At 37.0% G+C, this 25,245-nt stretch overlaps 1 protein-coding gene across 1 annotated transcript in view; it reads right to left on the reverse strand.

Moving 5' to 3' along the window:
- Positions 1-3,111: 3,111 nt before the first annotated feature.
- The window catches only part of DCAF13 (DDB1 and CUL4 associated factor 13), a 37,459-nt gene continuing 15,325 nt past the window's right edge, over positions 3,112-25,245 (reverse strand). Inside the window, exons 7-12 of the mRNA XM_069081121.1 lie at positions 22,706-22,788; positions 16,179-16,343; positions 7,807-7,942; positions 7,141-7,304; positions 6,167-6,279; positions 3,112-3,507 (exon numbers count right to left, since the gene is read on the reverse strand). Coding sequence (XP_068937222.1) covers positions 6,192-6,279; positions 7,141-7,304; positions 7,807-7,942; positions 16,179-16,343; positions 22,706-22,788 — 636 coding nt within the window. The 3' untranslated portion in view covers positions 3,112-3,507; positions 6,167-6,191. The remainder of the gene's footprint in view (positions 3,508-6,166; positions 6,280-7,140; positions 7,305-7,806; positions 7,943-16,178; positions 16,344-22,705; positions 22,789-25,245) is intronic.

Raw genomic sequence — 25,245 nt, forward strand, 5'->3', positions numbered from 1 at the left:
ATTTGCCCTACATTGAAGCATTAGACACTAAGCAACTGGGGATGTCTCCATCTCATCCTAATTACATTTTTCCCATAGTAAACAATTACCATGAAGGGACTGCTTTGCTGTTTTTCTCTTGTGGCTGCCATCTTTGTTAGGTTATTTAGTTCATTTTTGACTGATTAGAGGTAGCAAGGAGAGAAATTTAAAGTGAGTCACTCCATCACATTGCCCCCTTCAGAAGAGAAATGTTTTCTTTTTAAAATCAAGAACAATGAGTCTCAACCTAAAGGCTAACAAATAAACAGAAATATATTATTTTATTCAGAATGAAAAGGCATGCTAGTTTTACATTCCACCTGGAATGAATCTAAATTAACAATATATTTTACAAAGAATTTCCTGATTTATTTCATTTCAGAACTGAAGCAAGGTTTAAATAGTTTAGTTGTTCACTTTGAGCATTTGAGGTTAAAAAAATTTACATTAATTTTTATGTAGTGATTTTTATGTGCATTTAAAGCAAAGGGAATTTTTAAATAAACTTTTAAGAGCTTAAAAATGTGTTGACATAACAATAAGTAAAATTTGGTCCTACATTCCTTCATAATCTCGATTCAAAGGAACTTCCAGTGTCTTAGTACAATTCCTCATACTTAGTGGACATTAAATAAATGCTTGTTGAAGTGGCTTGGAAGAGTAAGCTGTTATAAGTGGTGTTTTGGTTAACAAGTCTTTTGGGGAAATGATTCATCAGTGAAGTCATAGGTGCTTAAAAAATATCTCAGGCACAGAATTTCCTACACCTAATCAACATGACAAAATTATCCCTGTTCAGTTAAAGGTAAAAAGGGCGAAATCTAGGGTTTGTCTTCATCGTCAGCTTCACTTTTCTTGGCCCCTTTGCCCTGAGACATATCCGGCTATTTCTGCAATCCACTACCTTCCCTTTGTCATTACTCTACCCATCAAAACAAAGATGAATCTATCTTCATTTGCAAGTTGAATTTATTGCAAGATGAATTTATTCTACTTAAGTGTGAAAAGTTTTAGTCAATGTGTTGCCTCAACCTGAATCTGCCTTTTTATTTATAATTGTACAAAATAGCTCATCCAATCAGAAAGTTACGGGAATCAGTCAGCATGCAAATTGAGGGTGGGGTAGGGGGAAGCACACTGAAATTATACCATTCCAGACCTATTCTAAGGAAACCCAAGTGAACCTTATTTAGTCGTTTGGGGATGACGTGGAGGCATTAAAATAATCTCTCCATCTCCAGATAGGATATTGTTCCCAGGGGAAGTGAAATGACTCAGGTTGTGGCTAGTGCGGGTTTATTCCTGGTCACTTCTGGGGATAAGGGTCTCTTGCCCCAAGTTTCTTCTAAGTTTTGGAGCCCTCTCTAACCCACACCAGATGTATCATACTCTTGCTCGTATCCCTGAATAGAGGTGAGTCCACTAGATAAGCCTCCTCTTTCTCTGCCTTAAGACAGGTTTCATATTTTACATTTTCTAGTATATCTGAGGTTATTTTAGGTAATAAATCCCTTTATCTCACATTCTACCACACATGTAGAAGATGAACATGAAGAGATTACTTCTATTATTTCTAGTTCCAACAAAGTTTGAACAAAATAAGTCCATGTAATATTCTCTTTATTAAAGATGGCATGTTGTATAGCTACAGATTCATATTAATCCATACAACACATAAGGAATCATCTGAAATCATTTTATGTTTCCTTATCTTCAGCTTTATTAGAATGATCCCTAGACTTGATTTTGACATCAAGGGACTTCAATTATCTCAAGTAATGTTGGGAAATTCTCAAAAAAATTTTAAATTAATTTTTAGAAATTAACAATACTCAGGGCAGCTAGGTGGCACAGTGAATAGAGCACCAGCCCTGGATTCAGGAGGCAGAGTTCAAATCTGGCCTCACATACTTTTCACTTACTAGCCATGTGACCTCAGGCAAGTCGCTTAATCCCAATTGCCCAGCATTGCCCCCTCCAAAAAGCAAGAAAAAAAAAAAAAACCTATGCATCTTCAGGAGTAATGGTTTCCTAAAAATTAAACAAATGATATGGTGTCTAAACTCCAAAAGGAGTTGGAATCACTATCCTATTATACTACAGACCAGTTGTGATTTGTCAGGGAGAATTTTCATACTGACAAAAACCACAGGCTCTTACCATATTGACGTCTTCTAAAAGAACAAACAAAACTTTATCAATCACATGTTCGTAAAACACCACTTTTATGTAAAACATTTAATATGGTACTAAGCACTTATGTCTCATGAACTGAAATATAATTCTCAAATCAGTGCTCAAGACAAAATAGACTTTTAACATCCTTATGAAGATTTCTGATGATCCAGGCTATCCATTTTCTCCTTTAACTATCTCCTAAATATAAATGGTTAAATTTCATTATAACAAAAATTGTCTAATTTCTATCACTAACACATATACCTCAACTTCAAAAAATGTAGCAGTGATGCCCAAAGATGGCAATACATAAGGGAAAATACTAGGTGTCATTTATCCCGTGTTCAAGAAATAAAAGTTAAGGATCAAAATAAACTAGAGGCTGGATGGCATTACACTTCACTTTGTAGCTCCATTGCATAACAGGAAGAAATGAGGATGCTTAACAGCATTCTGGAGTCTCCTTCCCTCTCAGGGATACTAGAAGCCCCTAGGCAATATTCCCTCCACTTAAGCATCTGGTTTAGATCATTACATTCCCAATTCTGTCCTGACGACTTTACTTGTTAGGTGTTTTTCCTGCACTAAATTTCAACAGGTTGTGCTCAGTAAAGTTTGTATTTTAAAATGATTAAAGTTGTGCTCTCAATTCTAAATTAGGAAATTGCTTTGAATTGCAGGAAATTGCTCACGTCCTTAATTAATGAATCAGGTTCTGTTGTGTACAATTCACTGTTAGACATCACTATGGAAACCACAGGTTGTTGCAGGTGGTGATGCCAGTGACTCAGTAGGTGACATTTTCTTGTAAATCAGTAATAAACCAGTACCTTAACATGACGCTGGTCAAGAACTATGTTAATGGTTGTTTTTATCTTTTAGATAGTATATAAAATGAATATTTGCTAGTCATTTTTCCATACTAATATTTATTGAGTTTTGCAGGACTGTATGTACTAAGAACTTATGAAGGAATGTACAAAGGTTCATCAAAAAGATGAGTTCTGTCTTCAAATAACTTTTAAGACAACTCTGGGAACACATACAAAAAAATATGAAAGAAGAGGTCAAATACAGAGGTGGTTTTCCAAATCTTAAGTAAGAATGAGACAGCTTGACAGAGCAGCAAAAGCAGTGGACTGGGATTCCGAAGAATTGGATTCTGGTCTTGGTTCTGCCACTTGATGACCTAGGCAGGTCACTTCACACTTCACCTCTCTAAGTCTCAATATCCCCATGTATAATACGAGGACACTGTGTGCGATGATTGTTAAATAGTCTCTTTCAGCTCCAAGTTTATGTGACTCTCTAAAATAAAGGAGAAAAAAAACCCAATGTCAATGTTAATTTTATAAAAATTCTTTAAATTAGTCATAAATGAACAAGTAAGCATAGGGTAGAAGGACTGCAGGATCACAACTATTTCAAACATTTCAGCTAACCTGAAGTCCTAAAATCTATCTTGCTAGTTCTATCTTCACCCAAATTAATTCCCATATCTTCAGATACCTATTAAAAATTTATAGTGGAACATCTTTTGGTCAATCTCCAGCTCAAAATATTTAGAGTAGAACTCACCATTCTCCTACCAAAGCTAGCTCCTCTTCTCAGTAACACTACCTATATACCCGATAAACTAAGGTGCAAATCTTTGGGTCACTTTTGATAGACACAAGTTTCTCAGCTTTAATCATTTTTCTCCATTCCTATTGTAGCCAACCTCATTCAGGACTTCATGGAATCACACTTAGCTTACTCTAAAAGTCCTTCTTACTAACCTGCCCAATTCATTTTTTCCTTCTTATCCATTCTGTTGCTAAACACAGCTTTCATCTGGTATTCCCTTGCTCATATCTGACCAGTGGTCTTCCATTATTAAACTTGGATTCCTGGCTTTCAAAGTCTTCAATAATTTGACACCACCCTATCAAACTTATTTTCCACATTTCCCAGTACTGTCCAGTAGATATCTTCAAGGTCTTAAAATTGAAAGTAAGGTTCAGAAAAAAAATATGCCACTGGAATTGGCTTACTGTTTGACTATAAAACTAAAGAATTTGAGTAGAGCAAAATGTCATTTCAAAGGCTCTGCTCCAACAAGGTATCTCACATACAACTGTTAAGGTCCTAAAAAATTTCAATGACAGATGTGACATCAGAAATACCTTTGTTCTACAATCCTCTGACCATTAATATCACATGAGGCATAAAACAAAGAGACAACACTAGCTTGGACACTAAAACACAGGATGTTCAGAGCAGTACAAATGTGTAGTACAAAAGTGCCCAAACTTATTTGGCCTACCTCCCCCTTAAAAAAAAAAATACTGGGTGCCCCTCTGGAAATCTACTTTCTTTAGCCCTTTAACAGTTTTCCCTTTGGGTTTTTTTTTTTTTTAATCTGCATCATTAAAAAAAAAAAATACCACCTCATTGGATTTTTTCAGCCCACCCCAGAAGGCAGTATTGCCCATTTTGGGAACCTATGTCGGGTGAGGTTTTCTAGATACTGTTGTTTTGCAGACATTATGCTGAATGTGTCAAGCTCTAGAACATTTCTCAGCTTAATAAATGAGATCACTTATTGCTCAAAAGAGTTTGGCCTAACAAAGAAGAATCAAGTATATGAAGAATACCTATTTTCCAGATGGATCGACAGTCTACTGAACTGATTCATTAGTACACATATTTTGGGGAGAGACTGTACACAAAGAGGAGGAAAGGAATAAGCATTTATAGAGTGCCTACTATGTGCCAGGCACCATGCTAAGTAAGGTAATCTATAAATATTACCTTATGTGATCCTCACACAAAAAACTCAATGAGGTAAGTGCTGTTATTATCCTGCGATACAACTGAGGAACCTGAGGCAAAAAGCACTTAATTGACTTGCTGAGGGTCACAAAGCTAGTAAGTATTTAGGCTAGATTTGAATTCAGGTCTTAATGACTTCGGTACTTTATCCACTATTGAAAGAATGAATGCTGGAGGAAAAAGAAAAAGGACAACACCCTGGGGAACATGCCTGGTATTTTCAGGAAGAAGCTCTGGGTTGTTGAAACAAAACCCCCTTTTCTTTTTTTGGCAAAGCAATTGGGGTTAAGTGACTTGCCTATGGTCACATAGTGTCTGACACTGGATTTGAACTCAGGTCTTCCTGAATTCTGGTACCCCTCATATCCTATGTTCATTTCTTCCTCTGTGCTTTTTAGTATGTTATGGCTCCTTCCTTGAATACACTCTCTTTTCCTTTCCACCTATCTAAATGTTCCCCATTCTTCAAGGTCTTAAGATCTGGAACTTAAAATTATAAAAAATTTCAATGGAACTGATGGAAAAAAAGGACTTAAAGACATCAATGGGTATAAGTTACCTGAAACCAATCAAGCACTTTAATGCTAACTTTGTCTTATTACCAATTAAAAATACTATTATGTTAATCATCTTAAAGATAACAGAAAGGCAAATACCTATATCAAGTGTTATAAACTAATATTTAAAAACATTCTAAAGCTTATTAACTAGTGTTATAAGCACTAGTATCATGAAAAGAATCATCATTAATTATCGGTCAAACCAGAATAAAAAATAATAGAAGTTTGGTTTAAACCACACTCAAAAGAAGACATATATACTATGTAAAATATATAGATTAATACATTACTGGAAGAAAAGTAACAGTTTTTCATATTTTCTATCTTTGAGACCAAAGTTCCCTTGCAAACACAGTACTCCTTTACCTATTCTAAGATAGAGACTATGGGATGAAATACTGGTTATACGGCAAACTGTTTATAGGAGAATTTTGGGGGCTACTGAAAATAAACACACACCAAATTAAGGTGATTAAAAAAAACATCTCTAAGGGAAGCCCTATTACATGTAATTAAGGTTTTTCTGCTTTTAAGCAGAGCCTGTAATGTTATTTTTAGACCCATCAAACTGTACATAACAAATAATTACATACCAACAATCAGCAGACCTCTCAGATGTTATTTCACAACAGCCACTATGTGCTTCTTCTTCTCAGGCACAAATGGTATCGATCCAGGTTTGCTATGTTTGATCCGATTCATTTCCCTGGGAAAAGAAAAAATACACAAAATGTACATGAGATTATAAGAAAATTTATCTAACCAAAATATAATTTAAAAAAACACATTCTTTCACTGGAATGTCACCTGATTAAAAAAAAAGAACAGAACAAGGGGGTCAGCATTTTAATATTCTACTCTGCTAAACATTAGGACTCATTTATAAACAGAAATGCCCCAATCTGAAGATGTTATATACTTTAAAATGTCTACCCTCAAGTCCCAAGTTCACCTAGCAACACAATCTACTAATGCGATTCTTTTAGGTATCTTTGTCTAAAAATATACAGCATGTCGTATGAACCTTGTGCTTTCAGCAAGTAAAAGAATTACCAACACAATTACAAACAACTTTTTCCAGGGAAAAAGGCCTGCTCTTATTAGGTGGTCCAAAACTGGGATTAAAACTTATCTCAAATAACACAAGGATATGGAAAAATGCCTCAAATCCAATTAGATTAGAAAGGACTTATTATTTTCCATTTGTAGTGGTTATGAGGTTGAATAACATGAGCAGAAAAAATAAGCTCTTTGTGAAATAGTTCACTCTGATTTTCTTTGCCAACTTCTAACTCAGGCATGTATTCATAGGAACTGTGAATTTTTTTCATAACTCTAAATTCACTAATGTTTCCATGTGTTATCAGTCACTGGAGAGTAGATGAGTTTAGAATGACTGGACCTTTCCTTTCTTTCCAAACCAAACGAAGCATTAATGTGTAACAGCACAAAGACTGACCACTTGAAAGATGACTCCAGCATTATGTGCTACTTCCTTCTCTTGCTCTGCATTATTTTATTTAGTGAGGGAGGGGAAAGGATGCCACTAGTACAATGTCAAACATACTTCCTCTGACGAGCTTCTTTCATGATGCGCTGCTCCTTAATCTGGCTATAGATGGTCTTAGGCAAATGACGATGTCGAGCTATTCGCCTTATCTGAGGATGGTATTTAAATTTCTCCTTCAACTTCTGGTTATAATTTAAGGCTGCCTTCTCTCGTGATGTAAGCTTAAAAAAAATGACAACAAGAGCAGTTAAGTTGTTAGGCTTATTTTATGATACTGATAACCAAGATTTGTCTTTTACTAAAAAAAAAAAAACCCCACAAAATTCTTTATTACATCCCAAATCACCAGCACAACTGTCTGTGCTCCTCAAGAAGCATTGTTATAAACTGTATTTCTTGAAACTGAAATCATTCCTCCATTAATTTACATGAATTTCAGAAAAATGCTCTTAAAGATAAAAAAATGGGAGCCCAATACAATTTAAAACAGACAAAAATGCCTAACACTGCAGTCAAATTTTAAAAATTCGATATTAAACATTAACAGATCACTCACTAAGTATCATGCTAAAAATGCAGTACTCTACAATGCCTAAACTAAGGTAATTACCTTAAGAGGCTAAATTGATCTGAATGTTTCTTTGGTCAAAAAATAATAAACATTTAGTAAAACAAAAGCCAAATCAGCAATAAGACAATTAGAAAATGAATGGGGTCTCTTACCACACCCAATTTTTCAGAAGCATTGGCTTTCCAAAGTCGAATGTTCATTTCATCAGATCCACACAAAATGTATTTGTTGTCAGATGTCCATTTCACAGAGATAACATGTTGCATTCTCTTTGTGTGATATACTTCTCTATTAAAAAAAAATCATCAAAACCTTTAGAACTCTATGGATCTTTTCTTTAATACCTTAGCACTACTTTTCAAATATCAGATAGTTTCTTTAAATCTTTTTTTTCCAAATGCTTTATTAACTTCTGATTTACATCATTCATTTCTGCCAGATTTTGAGTTATAAATTTTCTCCGTTTTCCCCCTACCCACCGCCCCAAAATAGCAGTCCCACAGCATATCCCTCCTCCAATCTGCTCTCTCCCATATTTTCTCCCATACCCCTTTCGACTTTTCCAGTGGATCTCTATGCCCCAGTGCCTGTATATCTTATTTCCCAATTACATGTAAAACAATTTTAATAATAGTATATATTTGAGTATTTGATTTTAAAACTTTGAATTCCAGATTCATTCCCTTCCTCCCTTGTCTCACACCCTTACTGGGAAGATAAGCAGTTCAGTATAGGTTGGACATGTGTGGCTAATGCACAATAACACAGTAGATATATTGTAAAAGACTGACTATATTTCCCTCCCTCCTATCCCACCTCCCACTTGTTCTATTCACTACTTTGATCCCATCCCTTTTCAAACGTAGGTGCTCACAACTTCCCTTCCCCCCAGCCTGCCCTCCCTTCCATCATCCCCCCTCTCATGCCCTACCCCTACTCTCCTGTAGGGTGAGATACCCTATTTAGTATGTATTTCATTCCCTCCCTGAGCCAAATTCAGTGAGAATAAGGTTGACCCATTCCCTTTTGCCTTCCTATTCTTCTCCTCCATTGTAACCATTTTCCCTTGCCTCTTCTATATGAGATAATTTACCCCATTCTGTCTCTCCCCATCTCCTCTCATTTTATTCCTCTCTCACCTCTTAATTTCACCTTTTAAGTATCATCCCTTCCTGTTAAATTGTCCTGTGCTCTCTATCTATACCTGTAAACATATATACATACATTCACATATGTATTCATATGCCCATATACCCTCATATATAGACATACATATATTTCTATTTCCTTCAACTACTGAGAAAAGTTTCATCAGTTACAATTATGGTTTTTCCATGTAGGAATGTTAATAGTTCAACTTTGATAAGTTCCTTATGATTTCTTTTCCCAGTTTACCTTCTCATGCTTCTCTTGCTTCTTGTAACTGAATGTCAAATTTTCTATTCAACTCTGTTTTTTTTCAGCAAGAATGCTTGAAAATCCTCTATTCCACTGAATGACCATATTTTCCCCTGAAACATGATACTCAGTTTGCTGGGTAGGTCACTCTTGGTTTTAATCCCAGCTTCTTTGACCTCCAGAATATCATATTCCAAGCCCTTCAATCCCCCAATGTAGAAGCTGCCAGATCCTGAGTTATCGTAATTGTGTTTCCACAATATTCAAATTGTTTCTTCCTGGCTGCTTGTAATATTCTCTCCTTAATCTGGGAATTCTGGAACCTGACTATAATATTCCTAGGAATTTTCTTTTTGGGATCTTTTTCAGGAGGAGATCGGCGGATTCTTTCAACCTCTATTTTGCCCTCTTATTCTAAAACATCAGGGCAGTTTTCTTTGAGAACTTCCTGGAGGATGATTTCTAGGTTCTTACTTTGATCATGGCTTTCAGGTAGTCCAATAATTTTTAAATTCTCTCTCCTGCACCTATTTTCCAGGTCAGTGGTTTTTCCCATGAGATATTTCACATTGCCTTCTATTCTTTCATTTGTTTGGATCTGTTTAATAGCATCTTGATTTCTCATAAAGTCATTAGCTTTCATTTGCTCCAATCTAATTCTGAAGCAATGATTCTCCTCGTTGAGCTTTTAAGATTCTTTTTCCATCTGGCAAATTAGGCTTTTCCTAAAAAAAAAGGCGTTCCTCTCCTCATTGCCTTTTAGAGCCTCTTTTGCCAATTGAGTTAGTCTGTTTTTTAAGATATGATTTTCCTCAGTCATGCTGTTGACTCTCATTTCATAATTTTCTTGCATCATTCTCATTTCTTTTCCCAATTTTTCCTCCACTTCTCTTATCTGCTTCTTAAGGTCCTCTATGGCCTGTAACCAGCTTGTAGTTTCCTTTGAAGCTTTTGGTGTAGGAGTTCTGACTTCACTGTCTTCCTCCTGTTCCATGCTTTGCTCCTTTTTGTCCCCAAAATAGGAGTCTAATGTTGGAATCTTCTGTCTGCTTTGTTTCCTTTGCCTGGTCATGTAGCCCCTCAGTCACTTGACCCCTGGGCTTTTTGCCACAGTAGGACTCTGCCACCAGACAGGGGAGCTTTTGTGCCAAATGCTGGAGTTTTCTCAGCTGCCAGAGGTATTAGATGGGTGCCCTCTCTGAGGTCTCCACACACTCTGGCAAGCTGGACACACACCCCCAGACCTCCACCCTAGACTGCAATCCAGATCCAAGCAGGTTAAAGCAAGAGCGATTACCCCCTCAGACTGGTGCTTGGTTCCCCTACACTCTGTAGGCCTGGACCTGAAGCTACCATGTGGCATGCACTGGCTGGCTGTGCCTGGCATCTCAGCGGCTTCTCGCCCCGGGGGCAAAAGCCACGCACTCCCACTTACTGGGTCCCAAAGTCCAGACTGCACTGACCTCTCACTTTGTCCTTCCCATCTATGTGTTGACAAATCTGGAAATGGCCACAGCTGCTGCTGATCTGGGGGCCTGGGGGTGGGCAGCTGGTCAGGCCCACCCTGGGGCTAAAGCCTCGGCTTAGGGCTTGGCTCCCAGAGAGCTGTGCTGGCCGATTCCTGCCGGCTTGCGGGACTGTCCTCAGCAAGAGGTTAGCTTCTCTGTGTCATTTTGTGGGTTCTGCAGCTCCAAAGTTTGTTTAGAGTCCCCTTTTACATGGATTGGGGAAGGTGGAAGCTGGAGCCCAGCAGAGGTCCTGCTTCTACTCCGCCATCTTGACTTCACCCCCCCAGTTTCTTTAAATCTTTAAGGAATACAAGGTTATTATCTGAAATCACAGTACTCTAAATCTCATACATGAGCTCAGAGAATAAGTCAAGGTTGAGTAAGTAAAACATATCATTGCAGAATTTAGAACACAAAAACCAAATTATACTGATTAAGAACAAAAATATCATCGATCCTTTTTTTGTTTTAGTAAAAAAATAAAGGGAATGCAACAGGTGGTCTCAGATAGCTTCTTGAATTCTGTAATGTTTCCCAATTTGTGTTATGAAATATTTGATTCTATCAAATTGACTTAAAATTGAAGTGTGTTGTTGATTTACATGTGTGGAAAAAAGGCGAGAGTCACAAAAGCACCTAGTAGATTGAGGTAAGAATTACTCAGTAAATGAAGTTAAGTATCATACCTACTTGGAAATGTTGTGAAACATATGACTTTAAAAAATTCACAGAAAACACTATATTTGGAAGTGTCATAAACAACATTAAGAGAAAAATTAAAACAAATCCAAAAGAATTAGAAAAGGGGAAGTCTAAAGGAGAGATGTAAAAGGGAAGGAAGAGAGGTGAAATCCAAAGGGAAAATGATCTAAGACTCAGAGCAAAATGGAAAGGGAATTAAATATGTTGTACAATTTAAAATTACCCATGAGAAAGGAAAATTATGAGAGTATTGCAGAGTCATGTCCAAACTAAAACAAACTTCTTTCTTAGTCCTCCCAAACATAAACACAAACTTGTTATTTTATAGTCTCAAAAAACAAGAGAGGCAGGAGGAACAGTGGAAAAAAGTACTTGGCACCAGGAAAGATTTGGGTTCAAACTTCAAGTCTGGCACTGACAGTGGGGCAAGTCACGCCCACATGAACCCCTAAAAGGCCCTGAACTTTCCCAAATTTCAGGAACCCAGCCTCAAAACCCAGATCTCTGGTGTTTGACTGAGGCATCCCTCCCATCCCAGTCAATTTTTAAACTGCTCTTTCATTGTGGCCCTCACTGTCTGCCCTTGGCCCACCCTAGGCTACTTGCCACTTCTAAATCCAATCCAGATATTCCCACAGTCTTTCTGTATAAAATATCAATCTTGCCCCCATTAAATCTTGCAGATTCTTAAAATCTGGCCTACATGTACTGGCGTCACAAATAAACTCATTACTTGGACTGGAAGGCTTGAGTGGCCAAATTCTTTCAAGGCAGACCCTCGCCCTGTACCTTTGACATTTCAGGGTTCCCAGCACCCCTAGCCTATAATAATTTCATTTCTGAGCCTCAGTTCCCTCATTTGTGAAATGGAGACAGCTTTATCCTCGGAAGCTCAAATAAAATAACTATATTTAAAGCACTTTGTAACCTAAAAATGATTTGTCACATCCAGTGAAATCTGTTCCAGGCTTCTGAATATACAAAACTCACATAAAAGATCCAAGGAAATTCCCATACTACAAAGGGAGAGGCTAAAAGTGCCCTAAAGAAGTGTCACCTGGATACAAATGACCACTGAATTCCAAGACGACCTGTCTCATTCTTGTTTTTCAGCTTCTTCAAGGTTCACCCCAATCAAAGAAAGGCACTCTTCCCCAACAACAAGAAGACAGAAGTAGGTTTAAATGGCAGGAAATAAAGCCAGTCTTTAAAAAAAAATAATATAAATTATTGTATATATCAGTGTTGCTAGTCCAGATTTCCTAGATTTAATGAGCTCTAGAGGAGGACATTCCCTCTCCCAGGGCATGTCTACAGGGGACTGATAATTTACATACCTGGACAGTGCCTGGAGCACTAAGAGAACAAATGATTTGCTCAGGCTCACAAAGTCCCTAAGTGCCAAGAAGAAGGACCCAAAAACTGCTCTGGGCAGTCAAATACAACTCTCTGACTAGTAAATAAACCAACTTAAACCACTCCTTTATGATACATAATTTCAAAATTCTTAATCCACATGTTTCTTGTGCTTGAATGTCTACTAATTCAACAAACTACATACTACAGGCAAGGCACCCAAGATTTAAAGTATTGTAAAGTTCATAAAAATATTGGAATGCATCCTTAGAAAGGGGATTAAAAAACTTAAATAAACTTAGCAGGTTTTCTATATACAGTCAAAATTAAGTAATTGCCAGGGAGGCTAGGTGGAGCGGTGAATAGAGCACTTGCCTTGGAGTTTGCAGGATCTGAGTTCAAATCTGGACTCACACATTTAACACTTACTATCCTTGTGACCTTGGGCAAGTCACTTAACCCCAACTGCCCTGTCTTCCCCCCTCAAAAAAAAAAAAAAAAGTAAATTGCCTTTGTGAAAAAACAAGATTCAGAGCTTTCTCCCAAGTCCTGACTTTAAGTTCAGTTTTTCTTCAGAAGGACATTACTGATAATGAGATTGCATTGTCTCTCCTTATCCTGGTCAGCCTCTACCCAAGCTCACAAGTAATTTTATCTAAGGTAGGGAAGCCCATAGCATTCTACCCAAACTTGGGTGGAGACAGATTCTTTGGCTAGATAGCCCAAGGCTGGGAGGGGTCATAAGGCTGAAAGTAGTATAGAGGTCTTCCTTTGGTCCAGAGGAAATGGGGTGACATCAGCTCCTGTTGAAAAAGATATAAAACTATGCATCTTAACCCCAAATGAGTCCAATTCCAGACTGGTTCCAGTTGGGAGTCCAATTCTAGATTGGCTCCCATGCATGCATGACATGGGCTTTGAAAGAAATAACAACCTGAATCCTGTTTGTCTTTCTTAGACCAAATTCTGCAGGTTGAAACCTGGTAAGAATTCTACTGATCTAGTTGTTTGCTTAGTAAAACTCTGAATGAAATCCAAATGGAACACAGTTTAAGTACTGATTCTCCATAGCATTTAAATGTTATTTACTCAAAGTTTATCTCAAAAATCTAGTCTCTCTAATAAAGATTTTATGTTTTCTGAAGGTCATTTCAAAGAAAAGCTTATTTACTTATTTGGTTTTTTTTAAGCTACTACCACAGGATATAATAGACTTTTGGGAGTTGAAAGGGACTTGTGAGATCCAGGGTTATGAAATCCATGGCCTTTTAGCATACCTGTTTTTGATATGCTTTTGATCACAGTACACATTACTCTGATTAGCAAAATGGTTCAGATGTCCCTGGGATATTATATAAGTTAGTTTTAAAAATTGGCTTTTTTCCATGAATAGCTGTTCAAACAACCTTCCCCTATACAGTTCTAAATGAGATTTAAAAAAAAAAGCACCAAGATTTGATTGATGTTCAACAAAAGCAATAGAAACAATCAAGACTGTTAAAGGAATAAAACAAAGAAGGAAGCAACTCTTTTTTGGTTTGCTTTTATATATGCATTATGGGGAAAATGTAATCACTTTTTTATGCAGTATATGTAATTTTCACTCTGTCCTATAAGAATTCAAGGCCTTCTAGGATTCTTTACCACTGACTTGGTTCAAACCTTCTCCCCCGCATATATACACATGTGTGCATGTGCATATACATGCATACATATATATGTACATACTTGTGTATGCACACACAGACACACACACCTGAGGCCCAGAAAAGTGAAATTTCTCCAAAATCAATATCCATGAACAACGAGGGTCATCTCAACAGAAATCTATGGAAAAGTGAAATGTGGGTCCAAGCAGATAAATGTTAGATGTACAAAGCCAATGAAGAAATATCCTTTACAACAGGAATTTAGACTATTTAAGATTACTGTTCCTGAGACCTTCAAAAATACCAGGGTACAAGATACAAAAATAGGTCTAACATGGAAAAAATGATTTAAAAAAGAAAGTTTCTTAAATTTCTACTATATAAAATTGAAAAGCTTTTGAGGGCACACAGAGCTGGCATAAGGAGAGTTACTGACTGGGGGAAAAATCTTTGTATTAAATGTCTCTGATGTCTGATATTCAAGATATTTAAGAAATTAACACAAATATTCAAGAACAAGAGCCAATTCACAATGGATAATCAAAGGATTCATGAACAAAGACTTATGGGTAAGATGACTACCTGAATGGAAGATGACTACCTAGCTCCCCACCAACTACTGTAGAAAACCTGAAGGTCACACCAAATTGAATAATCATCAAGGAAAACAATGAGAAGTTGGAGTAACTTCTTTCACCCCAGAACTGCATAAATAGCCAGCCGACAGCTTCTAGCAATAGGAAAGGGGATCACTGGCAAAGTCAGCACTAGCTGACAAACCATAGTCTCCCAGCATGGCTAGAGAAAGGCCAAAGACATGTCTAGTCTGCAAGGTTTTCTGTCTGGAAGCATCAAAAACAGAGGGCTCCTCCAAAAAATCAGAGAACAGCAGTGACCAATATAAGTACAGCTTGGACAAGGGCATTCCAGGACTCTGAGGTCCAAAGCACCCTGTCCTCAAACACCATGAAGGGCTCTTCAGATGCAGTGCTCAAAGATCCAAATGCATGAGGAAAAAGGAAGGCAGCATAGGACCCAGGATGAGAACCAGCAGGGCTGGCAACTCTATCCAAAAAAGTACAGCTGCTGAATCTGGCACAAAACTCCAATTTGGAAATTAAAGCTGGAGAAGTGAGTAAACCAAAAAAGACACCAAACAGCACCTAAACTTAAAGGTCTCTAAAACTGGGGAAGAGGGTAGGAATAAAATCCTGCCAAACAACATCTTTAAGTCCTCTATAGCCCTAAAGGAGCTTTCAGAAATGTGTTCTCTTTAGGAAGTTTTTTTTTAATCCCTCCTCAAAAAAATCAAATGAAAACATGAGGGGTATAATATTTCAACTTTTTTGTTGATGTTAACCACTTCCATTTCCTCCAAATTTGGTCACTAAGTTGTCTCTTATGCTTTTAAAATGAACAAAATATTTTATAAAAAAAATTTTTTGAGAAAAAAAGAACGATTTAGAGTTCTGTTAATAGTGAGAGCAATTATAAAACACCTACCCATACACATGTCCAAAGCAGCTTTTAAACTACAACAATGTTAAGAGAGAATTTATTTATCTAAGATCTGCATAATTAAAGAGAATGAAAAGGTTTATTATGCAATGATGCCTAAAACCAATTTGGGGTTAAAAAAAAAAAGCTCTCTGGGATGACAAACTGAATATTCATGTCACTAAATCATATATTCTACTTAATGAAAGAGACTGGTCTGGCAGAGATTCTTTGGACCCCCTTCGGAACTGGGGCATGCAACAGAAAAAAGAGATAATAGGACAGTATTTCACAGCTCAAAGTACATGATAATGATCATATTCTGAACATGAGCTAAATTTAACTATTGGAAATAAAAACATGATAAAGGTCTTCTCTGACAGAAGAACAAGTAATTTATTGACAGTCACTTACCTGCTATGAATTCTGTCTATAGGAAAGATTCGAATGGATTTGTCAAAACTAGCAGACACAAATTCTTTCCCAGTAGGTGAGTAATCAACGTCAAGGACCGCAGATACATGATCCACATGTACCTTCACAGGTTCATCAAGAGAACGCATATCAAATGTATATAAGCTGTAAGAGATTCAAATAAACTTTATATGAGGTTTCCAGAAATAAACTAGGTGGCATTAAGCAATTTCTAAAAAGATCTACATCCACTACCTCTTTAAGTGTCATTATTTAATTACCACTACCTATATTCTGCACATTGATATGATTAATCTGTTGGGTTTTTCTTAAAAAACAGATCAAGGTGGAGATAATAGGGAGAGAAAGGAGGAAAAAGTATTGTTTCTCCAAAATGTACATCACTAATTAGAAAATATTCACCTATCAGTACTGGTAAAAATATTATCTTCATAGAATCTCTAAGGGTTGGAAATGACTTCAGGGCCCATCTAGTACAACCTACACTGACCAAGTATACTTTCTCTATCACCAACATAAATGATCCTTCCTCCAATTTCTGCTCAAAAATCTCTAGTAAAAAGGAATACACTCCAAGTCAGAAGAGTTCTCACAAGTCTAAATTTGTTTCTCTGTAACATCCACCCATTGTTTCTGGTTCTGTCCTCTGGGGCCAACCTAAACAACTATAGCATCTCTTTTATAAGTCTTCTGAATACTTGACGAGAGCTATCATCTCTATGATAGTTAAAGTTTTCTTTAAGCTCAACATATTCTTACATAGCATGAACTCAAGGCTTTCCTTTAAACCCTCTCTCTAGCTTATGGATGACCTTCTTAAGATGCGTCACCCAGAAATGAACGTGCTATATAGTATGACTAGGACAGAGTATAGAAGGACTATCACTCCTCTCACTGTAACCTAGGACAGGGGTGATTCTTGGGTCTGCTATATCACACTATTAACTCATAGTGAGTTTGCCGTTCACTAACATCTCCAGAACTTTATCACTCAAAATATTTGTTTGTGTCACTGAGACTTCACAAGCGCCCGTAGTGCCAAACCCCTGAAGCCAGATACCTAAGTACCAATGAAACAATCCCTACTTGCAAGATCAAAATTCTAAGAGTCAGGGGAACTAGAAATTCAGAGATCCCAGAAACTGGAAAAAGAAAGGGCCTATGTTGCTGGAGTCTCAGAGCCATTAGAGATTAGAGCATACTTAATATGCTGGAGACAAACAAGATCATCAGGTTTTTTGTTTGTTTTTTTTTAACCGATTCAGATACATGAAATTATCTCCTTTCTTCTTTGGTATCTGAAAGATGACATCATGCTTTACCATCATCATGATTAGAGAAATGCAAATAAAAACTGTAAGGTAGCACCTCACACCTATTAGATTGGCTAGTATGACAAAAAAAGGAAAATGATAAATGTTGGAGAAAATGTGCAAAAATTGGAGCACTACACATGTATAAGTGTTTGTGTGTATGTTCATAGACAAACAGATGGATGCACAGATGGATAGATAGGTATAGATGGATAGAATTGTAGAGCACTTTACATCCATTATTTCACAAGACCTCTAGGGGTTAGGAATCATAGTCAATTGGCCCCATCTGGTGGCTATCAAATTCCTCCATCCTATTCTCTTATAATTGCATTTTTGGGGGGAGGGGGAAGGCAAGGCAATTAGGGTTAAATGACTTGCCCAAGGTACAGTTTTCTGAGGCCGAATTTGAACTCAGGTCCTCCTGACTTCAGGGCTTGTGTTCTATTCACTGTGCCACCTAGTTGTCCCCTTGTCCTGTTCTCTTAAAGAATCTTTATCATTCAGAGATGCCTCTGGAACCTGAGTGAAAACACCCCAGCCCTGTCCCTGAGAAAAAAACAGCAATAAGTTTTTTTTAAGTAGAGAATTCATTTTATATAGAATATTCCCTACATTTGCTCAAAAAACACTAGGAAAATAAAGTCTACACAGATGTTCTCCCTGAAAACTATTTTAATACCAAGAATCACAAAGTCATTTCCTTTCTTTTTTTTCCCAATTAACAGTAATTTTATTTTTTTCCAAATACATATATAGTTTTCAACATTCACTTTTATAAGATTTTGAGTTCCAATTTTTTTCTCCCTCCTTCCCTTCACCAAGACAATATGTGATCTGATATAGGTTATACATGTACAATTATATTAAACCTATTTCCACATTAGTCATGTTTGTGAAAGGACAATCAGAACAAACAGGAAAAACAAGAAAGAAAAAAAAAGAAAATAGCATGTTTCAATCTGCATTCAGACGCCATAGTTCCTTCTCCGAATGTGGAAGCAATTTCCATCATGAGTTTTCTGGAATTTTCTTAGATCTGTATTGCTGAGAAGAGCTAAATCTATCAAAGCTGGTCCCTGTACAATGTTGCTATTACGGTGTACAATGTTCTCCTGGCTCACTTCACTCAGCATCAGTTCATTTAAGTCATTCCTGTTTTTTCTGAAATCTGCCTGCTCATCATTTCTTATAGCACAATAGTATTCAATTACCACATACCACAACTTGTTCAGCCATTCTCCAATTGGTGGACACCCCCTCAATTACTAATTCTTTTCCACCACAAAAATAGCTATTATAAATATTTTTGTATATGTGGGTCCTTCTCCATTTTTAATGATCTCTTTGAGATACAGACCTAGTAGTGGTATTGCTGAATCAAAGGGTATGCGCAATTAAATAGCAATTTGGGCAGAGTGCTAAATTGCTCTCCAGAATGTTTGGATCAATTCACAACTCCACCAACAATGCATCAGTGTTCCAATTTTCCCACATATTCTCCAACATTTATCATTTTCCTGTTTTATCATATTAGCCAATCTAATAGGTGTGAGGTGGTACCTCACGGTTGTTTCAATTTGCATCTCTAATCAATAGTAATTTAGAGCAATTTTTTTCCATATATGTAGCTTTAATTTCTTCATCTGAAAACTTTGTTCATATCCTACAAAGTGATTTTTTTTTAAAAACAGAGGTCTGACTATGTCATCCCCCTATTCAATCAATTCTAGTGACTCCCTATTATCTCTAGGATAAAAGATAAAATCTGTTTGGCATTTAAAGCCCTTTACAATCTGGCCCTAGTTCCTACCCTTCCAAGTATCTTTATACTTTACTCTCTTCTATATACTCTACAAACCAGACACTGGGATTTTTTTTTTTTGCTGTTTTTTTTTTTTTTTAAATATATGACACTCCTCCACCTCTTGATTTCGTACCTTTTCAATGGCTGGCCTCTATGCCTGAATACTCTCTCTTCTCACCACTACCGCTGGCTTCCTTCAAGATTTAGATCAAATCACTCCTTCTTCCAAAGGCCTTTCCCAGTCCCAGTCCCCACCGGGAGTGCCCTCTCTCTGGCATTATCATCTATCTAGACTCTATATCTCTTGTGTGTACATAGTTATTTGTATGTGACTTCCTCCAAGCACCTTGAGGGCAGTGTTTTTTACCTTCTTTGCATCCTCAGTGATTAGTACAGTGCCAGGCACATAGAAATAGCTTAATAAATGCTTACTGAATGATTCAAGTGTTAACCTCCAGACAAGGAAAATAAATGTGATGCTTTGAAAAACAGATTCTTGCCAAAGGAACAGATTAGTAACACTCCATGTTAAGATTTAAGAAACTTGGCCAGCAATTAATTCTTTTACTGCCTTTGATGGGATCAATAGTGCTTAATTTCAAGCATCAATTCAGGCTTAATGAATTTGGTTTCATACTTCTGAGTTAGCCCTACTCATTCTGAAATTGTTCAGTCTGGCTGGAACTCAGAAGATATTCAAAACATTCTGACAAATTTGTACTATTTAGCTAGTTAGAACCTTGACTAAGTCTCTGTCATGCTTCAGAAGAACACATATTTTACTCCCATCTTTCTACATTTAGTTAAAACAACTAGGGTCTATATTTACAAAGTATCTCAAATTAAAAGATGCAAAATTTTTAGGATTGCAAATGTCTACTGGACAGAACAAAGTGCTGAAAGGATATTCAATATATTATGTAGTCTTCACTCTTTCACTAAAATGTGCTAGACACTGTAGGATACGACTCTAAGTAAGACATGGTCTACACACAGAAGGAACTTGTAATCTAGTATGACCTTAGACAAGCTCCTTATGCTTTCCTCATCTATAAAACAGGGAGGACAATATTTCCTTTATCTACTTTATAAGGTGTTCTTTAAGAGAAAAGGAAATTATATGTGTGAAAGTACTTGGAAAATATAAACAAATATAAGTAATATTACCATTATTTACAACTCAACATATGGCACTTACAATTCAATAAACACATTACTTAAAACTCTTAAAGCAGATATGGTTGCATAAAAAAATTGCATATACAAAGCTAATTTTCTTTGTGCAACTGTACAATCTACAATTTTCTATCTTCTTACCAAATTTCCACCAGCCCTTCCCACCCTTAACTATATTGAGAAGTCTCTTTTCAACAACTTAATTGTAATGTCATAGTTCTTTAACTATGATAATCATTAGTCTACATCAAAACTTCACAATAATCAGTTTTAGAAATAACTTTTCTAATAAGTTTTTTTCCCAGTCAAACTAGACTAATTGATCCCTAAATCTATCCTGACTCCATACAACTGTACATGACATCTCAGTCTCTATCATCTGGAATGCACTGTTCTCTACTTCTTTACCTAACAAATCCAACTTATATGTCACCTCTTCATTAGCTCTTACTCTGATCTTTTTGGTCCCCCTCCTCTCCAACCAAAGCTTCTTTACCTTGCTGCCCACACCAGACCATGCCTTGGAGAAATTTCCTGGAACCCCATTCTCTGATTGGTGACTGCTTGTTCCAGACCACTACTTCTGGAAACCTACAGCTATTCAGTGCTTCTTAAACTGTGGGTTGTGACCACATATAGGGTCACGAAAAATCTGGCAACAAGTAAAAGGTTTCTGAACTTGCAGGGACCAAATATTAATTCAAAATCAAATGCATAATGAATCCAAGGTGTTTTGCTTGCACAGAGCAACTTCACTGCAGCCTTGGTTCTGAACAAAGCATGTGCACTTTGCATTGCCCGTGCCCTTTTGCCACACAATGCCATGCCTGCCGTGAATGTAAAAAAGCTTAAGAAGCTCTGCTTTTACTTCACCTCCTCCACCTCCTTTGCCTCTCAATTTCTGTAGCTATGATTAAAGCAAATCTGCTATTCTTTCAGAACCAAAATGCCCCCTCCCCAGGCCACCAATGTATTAAATGTTGTTATCACTATCAGAATCTAAGCTCTTTCAAGGCAGGACTGTTTTTGCTTTTGTATTTGTACAGTGCTTAACAAACTGCCTACCACATAGTAAGTGCTCAACAAATGCATTTTCATTCATCTCTCAATCTAGGGAGATTCAAACCGAACAAGCTCCAATATCTGTTTATATGCTAAATAAAAGGACAAACCTATAACCTTCATATATCCTTAGCTTATATCATAAATATCTGTATTTATCTCATTTCCTACTTCATGGTAAGTGCTTTGAAGACAGTAACTATTATCCTTTCATGTTCATACAACCAGTCCCTAATAAGATGTCTAATAAAAAGTGGGCATTTAATATATGTTCTTCCAACTGAACTAGGGCTTAGCCATTTCAGTGATATAATTATAAACGTTTCTTTAAAAACTGAAATGGTGGTCCCCTTGTTTATGTATAAGGGTCTATCAGAATCTAAGACCTTCAATCAACAAACATCTATTGAGGAAAGGCTAGAATATTATTATGCTCTAAGAAATAACAAATATGATGAATACAGCGAAGTATGGAAAGATTTACACAATCTAACGCAGAGTGAAGTAGAGCCAAAAAAACAACATACAAAATGAAAACAATATAAATTGAAAGAACAACCATAAAACAATCAAAAATGAATGCTGAAAAATTATAAAGACAAAGAAAGGCCCCAAAGAAATACGAAGACACCTTCATCCCATTCCTCTGCCGAAGCAAGAGGGTCACAGCTAAAGCACTGACTATATTTTCAGATTTTTAAAAATTCACTGACAATTTTTGTTGATTTTTGTTCTTCCTTTTTTTTTCTTAAAAAATTTTTTTAGGGGCAGCTAGGTGGCACAGTGAGTAAAGCGCCGGCCCCGGAGTCAAGAGGACCAGAGTTCAGTTCCAGCCTCGGACACTTAACACCCACACAAAAAAACTAGCTGTGTAACCTTGGGCAAGTTACTTAACCCCAATTGCCCTCCAAAAGGCAAAAAAAAAAATTTAGAATATGGATCATTTAGGAGAAGGAAGAGGAAGAGATGTTGGGAGAAGCTGTGATGATACAGGAAACAAAAGTAGCAATGACAATTTTTAAAAAACACCTTCAATCAACAATGATCTTTTTTTAAAATTAATAAGAATAATTATACTATGATAGCACTTAAGTATAATTAATCAGTTGATGGGAATAAACAATACTTAAGAATAAAGAGCTACTCACTTATAATCTTCATTTGCTGCAGTAAAAATAAAAGCTTCCATTGGGTTCCAACAAAGTGTATTTGTCCTCATATCCAAGATGACCTAAGAAGGAAATACACACACTAACCTGTTACCAGGAACAGCAAGTAATTAATTCTAAAATCAACACACTGCCTAATTCAGAAGGTCCATCCAGTCCTTCATTCTGTCTCTCAAGAACAACAGAGAAAGGGGAACAGCCTTAACCTTCCTCCTGACTTCTGGTCTCCTCTCTCCAATTGGCTTTTAGATAACTCAGAAGTCCTATAGATGTAGGGATAGGAAGTGAAATAGCAACAGCGTAAGAAGTCAAAGAAATACAAAGAATCTGTGTCAACACTAGAAATGCCTTAGCCAGCATATTTAAGCATAGATAGTCAAGGTTTCCACTACTAATGTATAGAAGCAAATACTCACAAGCTTGCATTTACAATGCTTGGGAAAAGAAAATGAGAGATAATAGAAACTTACTGTAAAGGTGAAATATGGCTGTAGAAATAAATTGGGTATCTTTCTCTTTGTATCCATTAGTGCATCTGACTTATCCTTTGACCATTCTTTGTCTGACCATTCTTTGTCTGAGCTACTCAAGGCTTGGGAACATATTACAAAGCTCGGGATGTGATGAATGGGTATTGGGCATGCCCGGATAAATTCACACTAGAACAATGAACTATTAAAGATAATGTGGGGGGGCAGCTAGGTGGTATACCAACCCTGGAGTCAGAAGACCCTGAGTCCAAATTCAGCTTCAGACACTTGACATTTACTAGCTGTGTGACCATGGGCAAGTCACTTAAGCCCAATTGCCTCGCCCTCCCCCCTCCAAAAAAACCACAAAACCAATCCCTCCTCCCCCCCAAAAAAAAACAAAAACAAAGAGAATCTGGGCTAAGACAAGGCTTTTTAAGAATAAGGTAATTCTATTTAGCTTCCTTCCAACACATTACTTCCCAAAATAAGACTGAATGAATTCTCTCTGGTTTGACTCATACCTACCTTTTTCTTAGCCCTGTTACAGAGGAAGTCTCAAATACAGATCTCTCTGCCCTCCATTTGCCTGGAAACTACCAAACGTTACTATGTAACCTCTAGGTGAACTCAGATCCATCATTCCATGAGATATTAAATATGGATGGAAACTGTTCTAATCAATTTAAAGGGGTTAAAAGGGTAGTGGGAAAAAAGATTCTGAAAAGGACATTTAAGACTGTCTTCATAACATTCATTTTTAGAGTTTAGGAACACAAACTAAACACTTCTAGCTTCTCAGGGTCATTAGGGATCTAGGCAGAATGACACTGTTCCATTCCCCAGTGCCTGGTAAAGACCATGGTAGGGATATTATTAAGCAATTAATCAATACTTGTTGATTGACTGAAACAGTGAATAGATATAGACTTGGAACCAGGAGACTTTAATAGCTGTGTGTGATCATAGGCAAAGCACACAATTTCTAAGGGGCTATAGTCTCACTTAAAAAAGAAGATAATAAATCGTTCTTATACAACTTACCTTACATCATAATGATTTCATTTCTCTTTGCAATCAGAAACCTTCTTCATTTTCCTGGTGACCACCAACCATTTCTACCATTCCTACTGTTACAATAATACTCAATCTCTCTCTAGTGGCTCTTTACATACTACATAAAAAAGCTTATGTCTTCCCTTGTCGTGGGCCCTCTCTTTTTCTCCCTCTATATGACTTCGTTTGGTAATCTCCTTAGCTTCCCATGGATTCAACTAACTCTATGCAGATGCTTCTTAGATCTACCTTATACAGCCTTGACCTTTCTCCTGACTTCCAGTCTCCCTTCTCCAAGTAGCTTTTAAATAACTCAGATGTCCAATAGACATACTAAATTCAACATGCCCCAAACTAATCTCATTATTTTTCTCCCTTTCAAGTGCTCTCCTCTTTCTTTCTTATTTCTACTGAGGGTACCACCATCCTGTCCTCCAGTCATCCAAGCTCACAACCTAAAATATCACCCTCCTCTAAGCCTCCTTTTTACCTCCATATCCAATATACTGCCATGTCCTGCTGATTCTTCTGACATCTCTATTATACTTTCCCTTCTTTCTTTTGACACTGCCACCATCCTTTTATAAGCCTTAACCAACTCACACCTAGACTACTGTAAAAACTTGCTGGGTGGTCTCTTTGCCTTAAGTCTCTCCCTACTCTAGTCCATCTTCCACTTAGCTATCAAAATGATGCTCCTAAAATCAAAAGTCAGAGCATGTCATATCTTTATTTGATAAACTACAGTGGTTCATTAACACCTCTGATCTAAAACATAGAGTCCTATTTTCCTCTTAAAGCCCTTCATAATCTGGCCCCCTCCTACTTTTCCAGTCTTCTTACATTTTATTCACCTTCATATACTCTTTGATCCAGTGACACTGCCCTCTTTGCTGTTCTTTGCACAAGATACTCCACATTCTGACTCCAGGCATTTTCAATGGCTGTCCCCCATGCCTCCAATTCCCTTTCATCTCTCCATCTCACTGGCTT

The sequence above is a fragment of the Petaurus breviceps genome, unplaced genomic scaffold, assembly GCF_028583685.1.
Source record: "Petaurus breviceps papuanus isolate PSGF00001 unplaced genomic scaffold, PetGlider_PUasm1.0 98, whole genome shotgun sequence".
Classification (NCBI taxonomy): domain Eukaryota; kingdom Metazoa; phylum Chordata; class Mammalia; order Diprotodontia; family Petauridae; genus Petaurus; species Petaurus breviceps.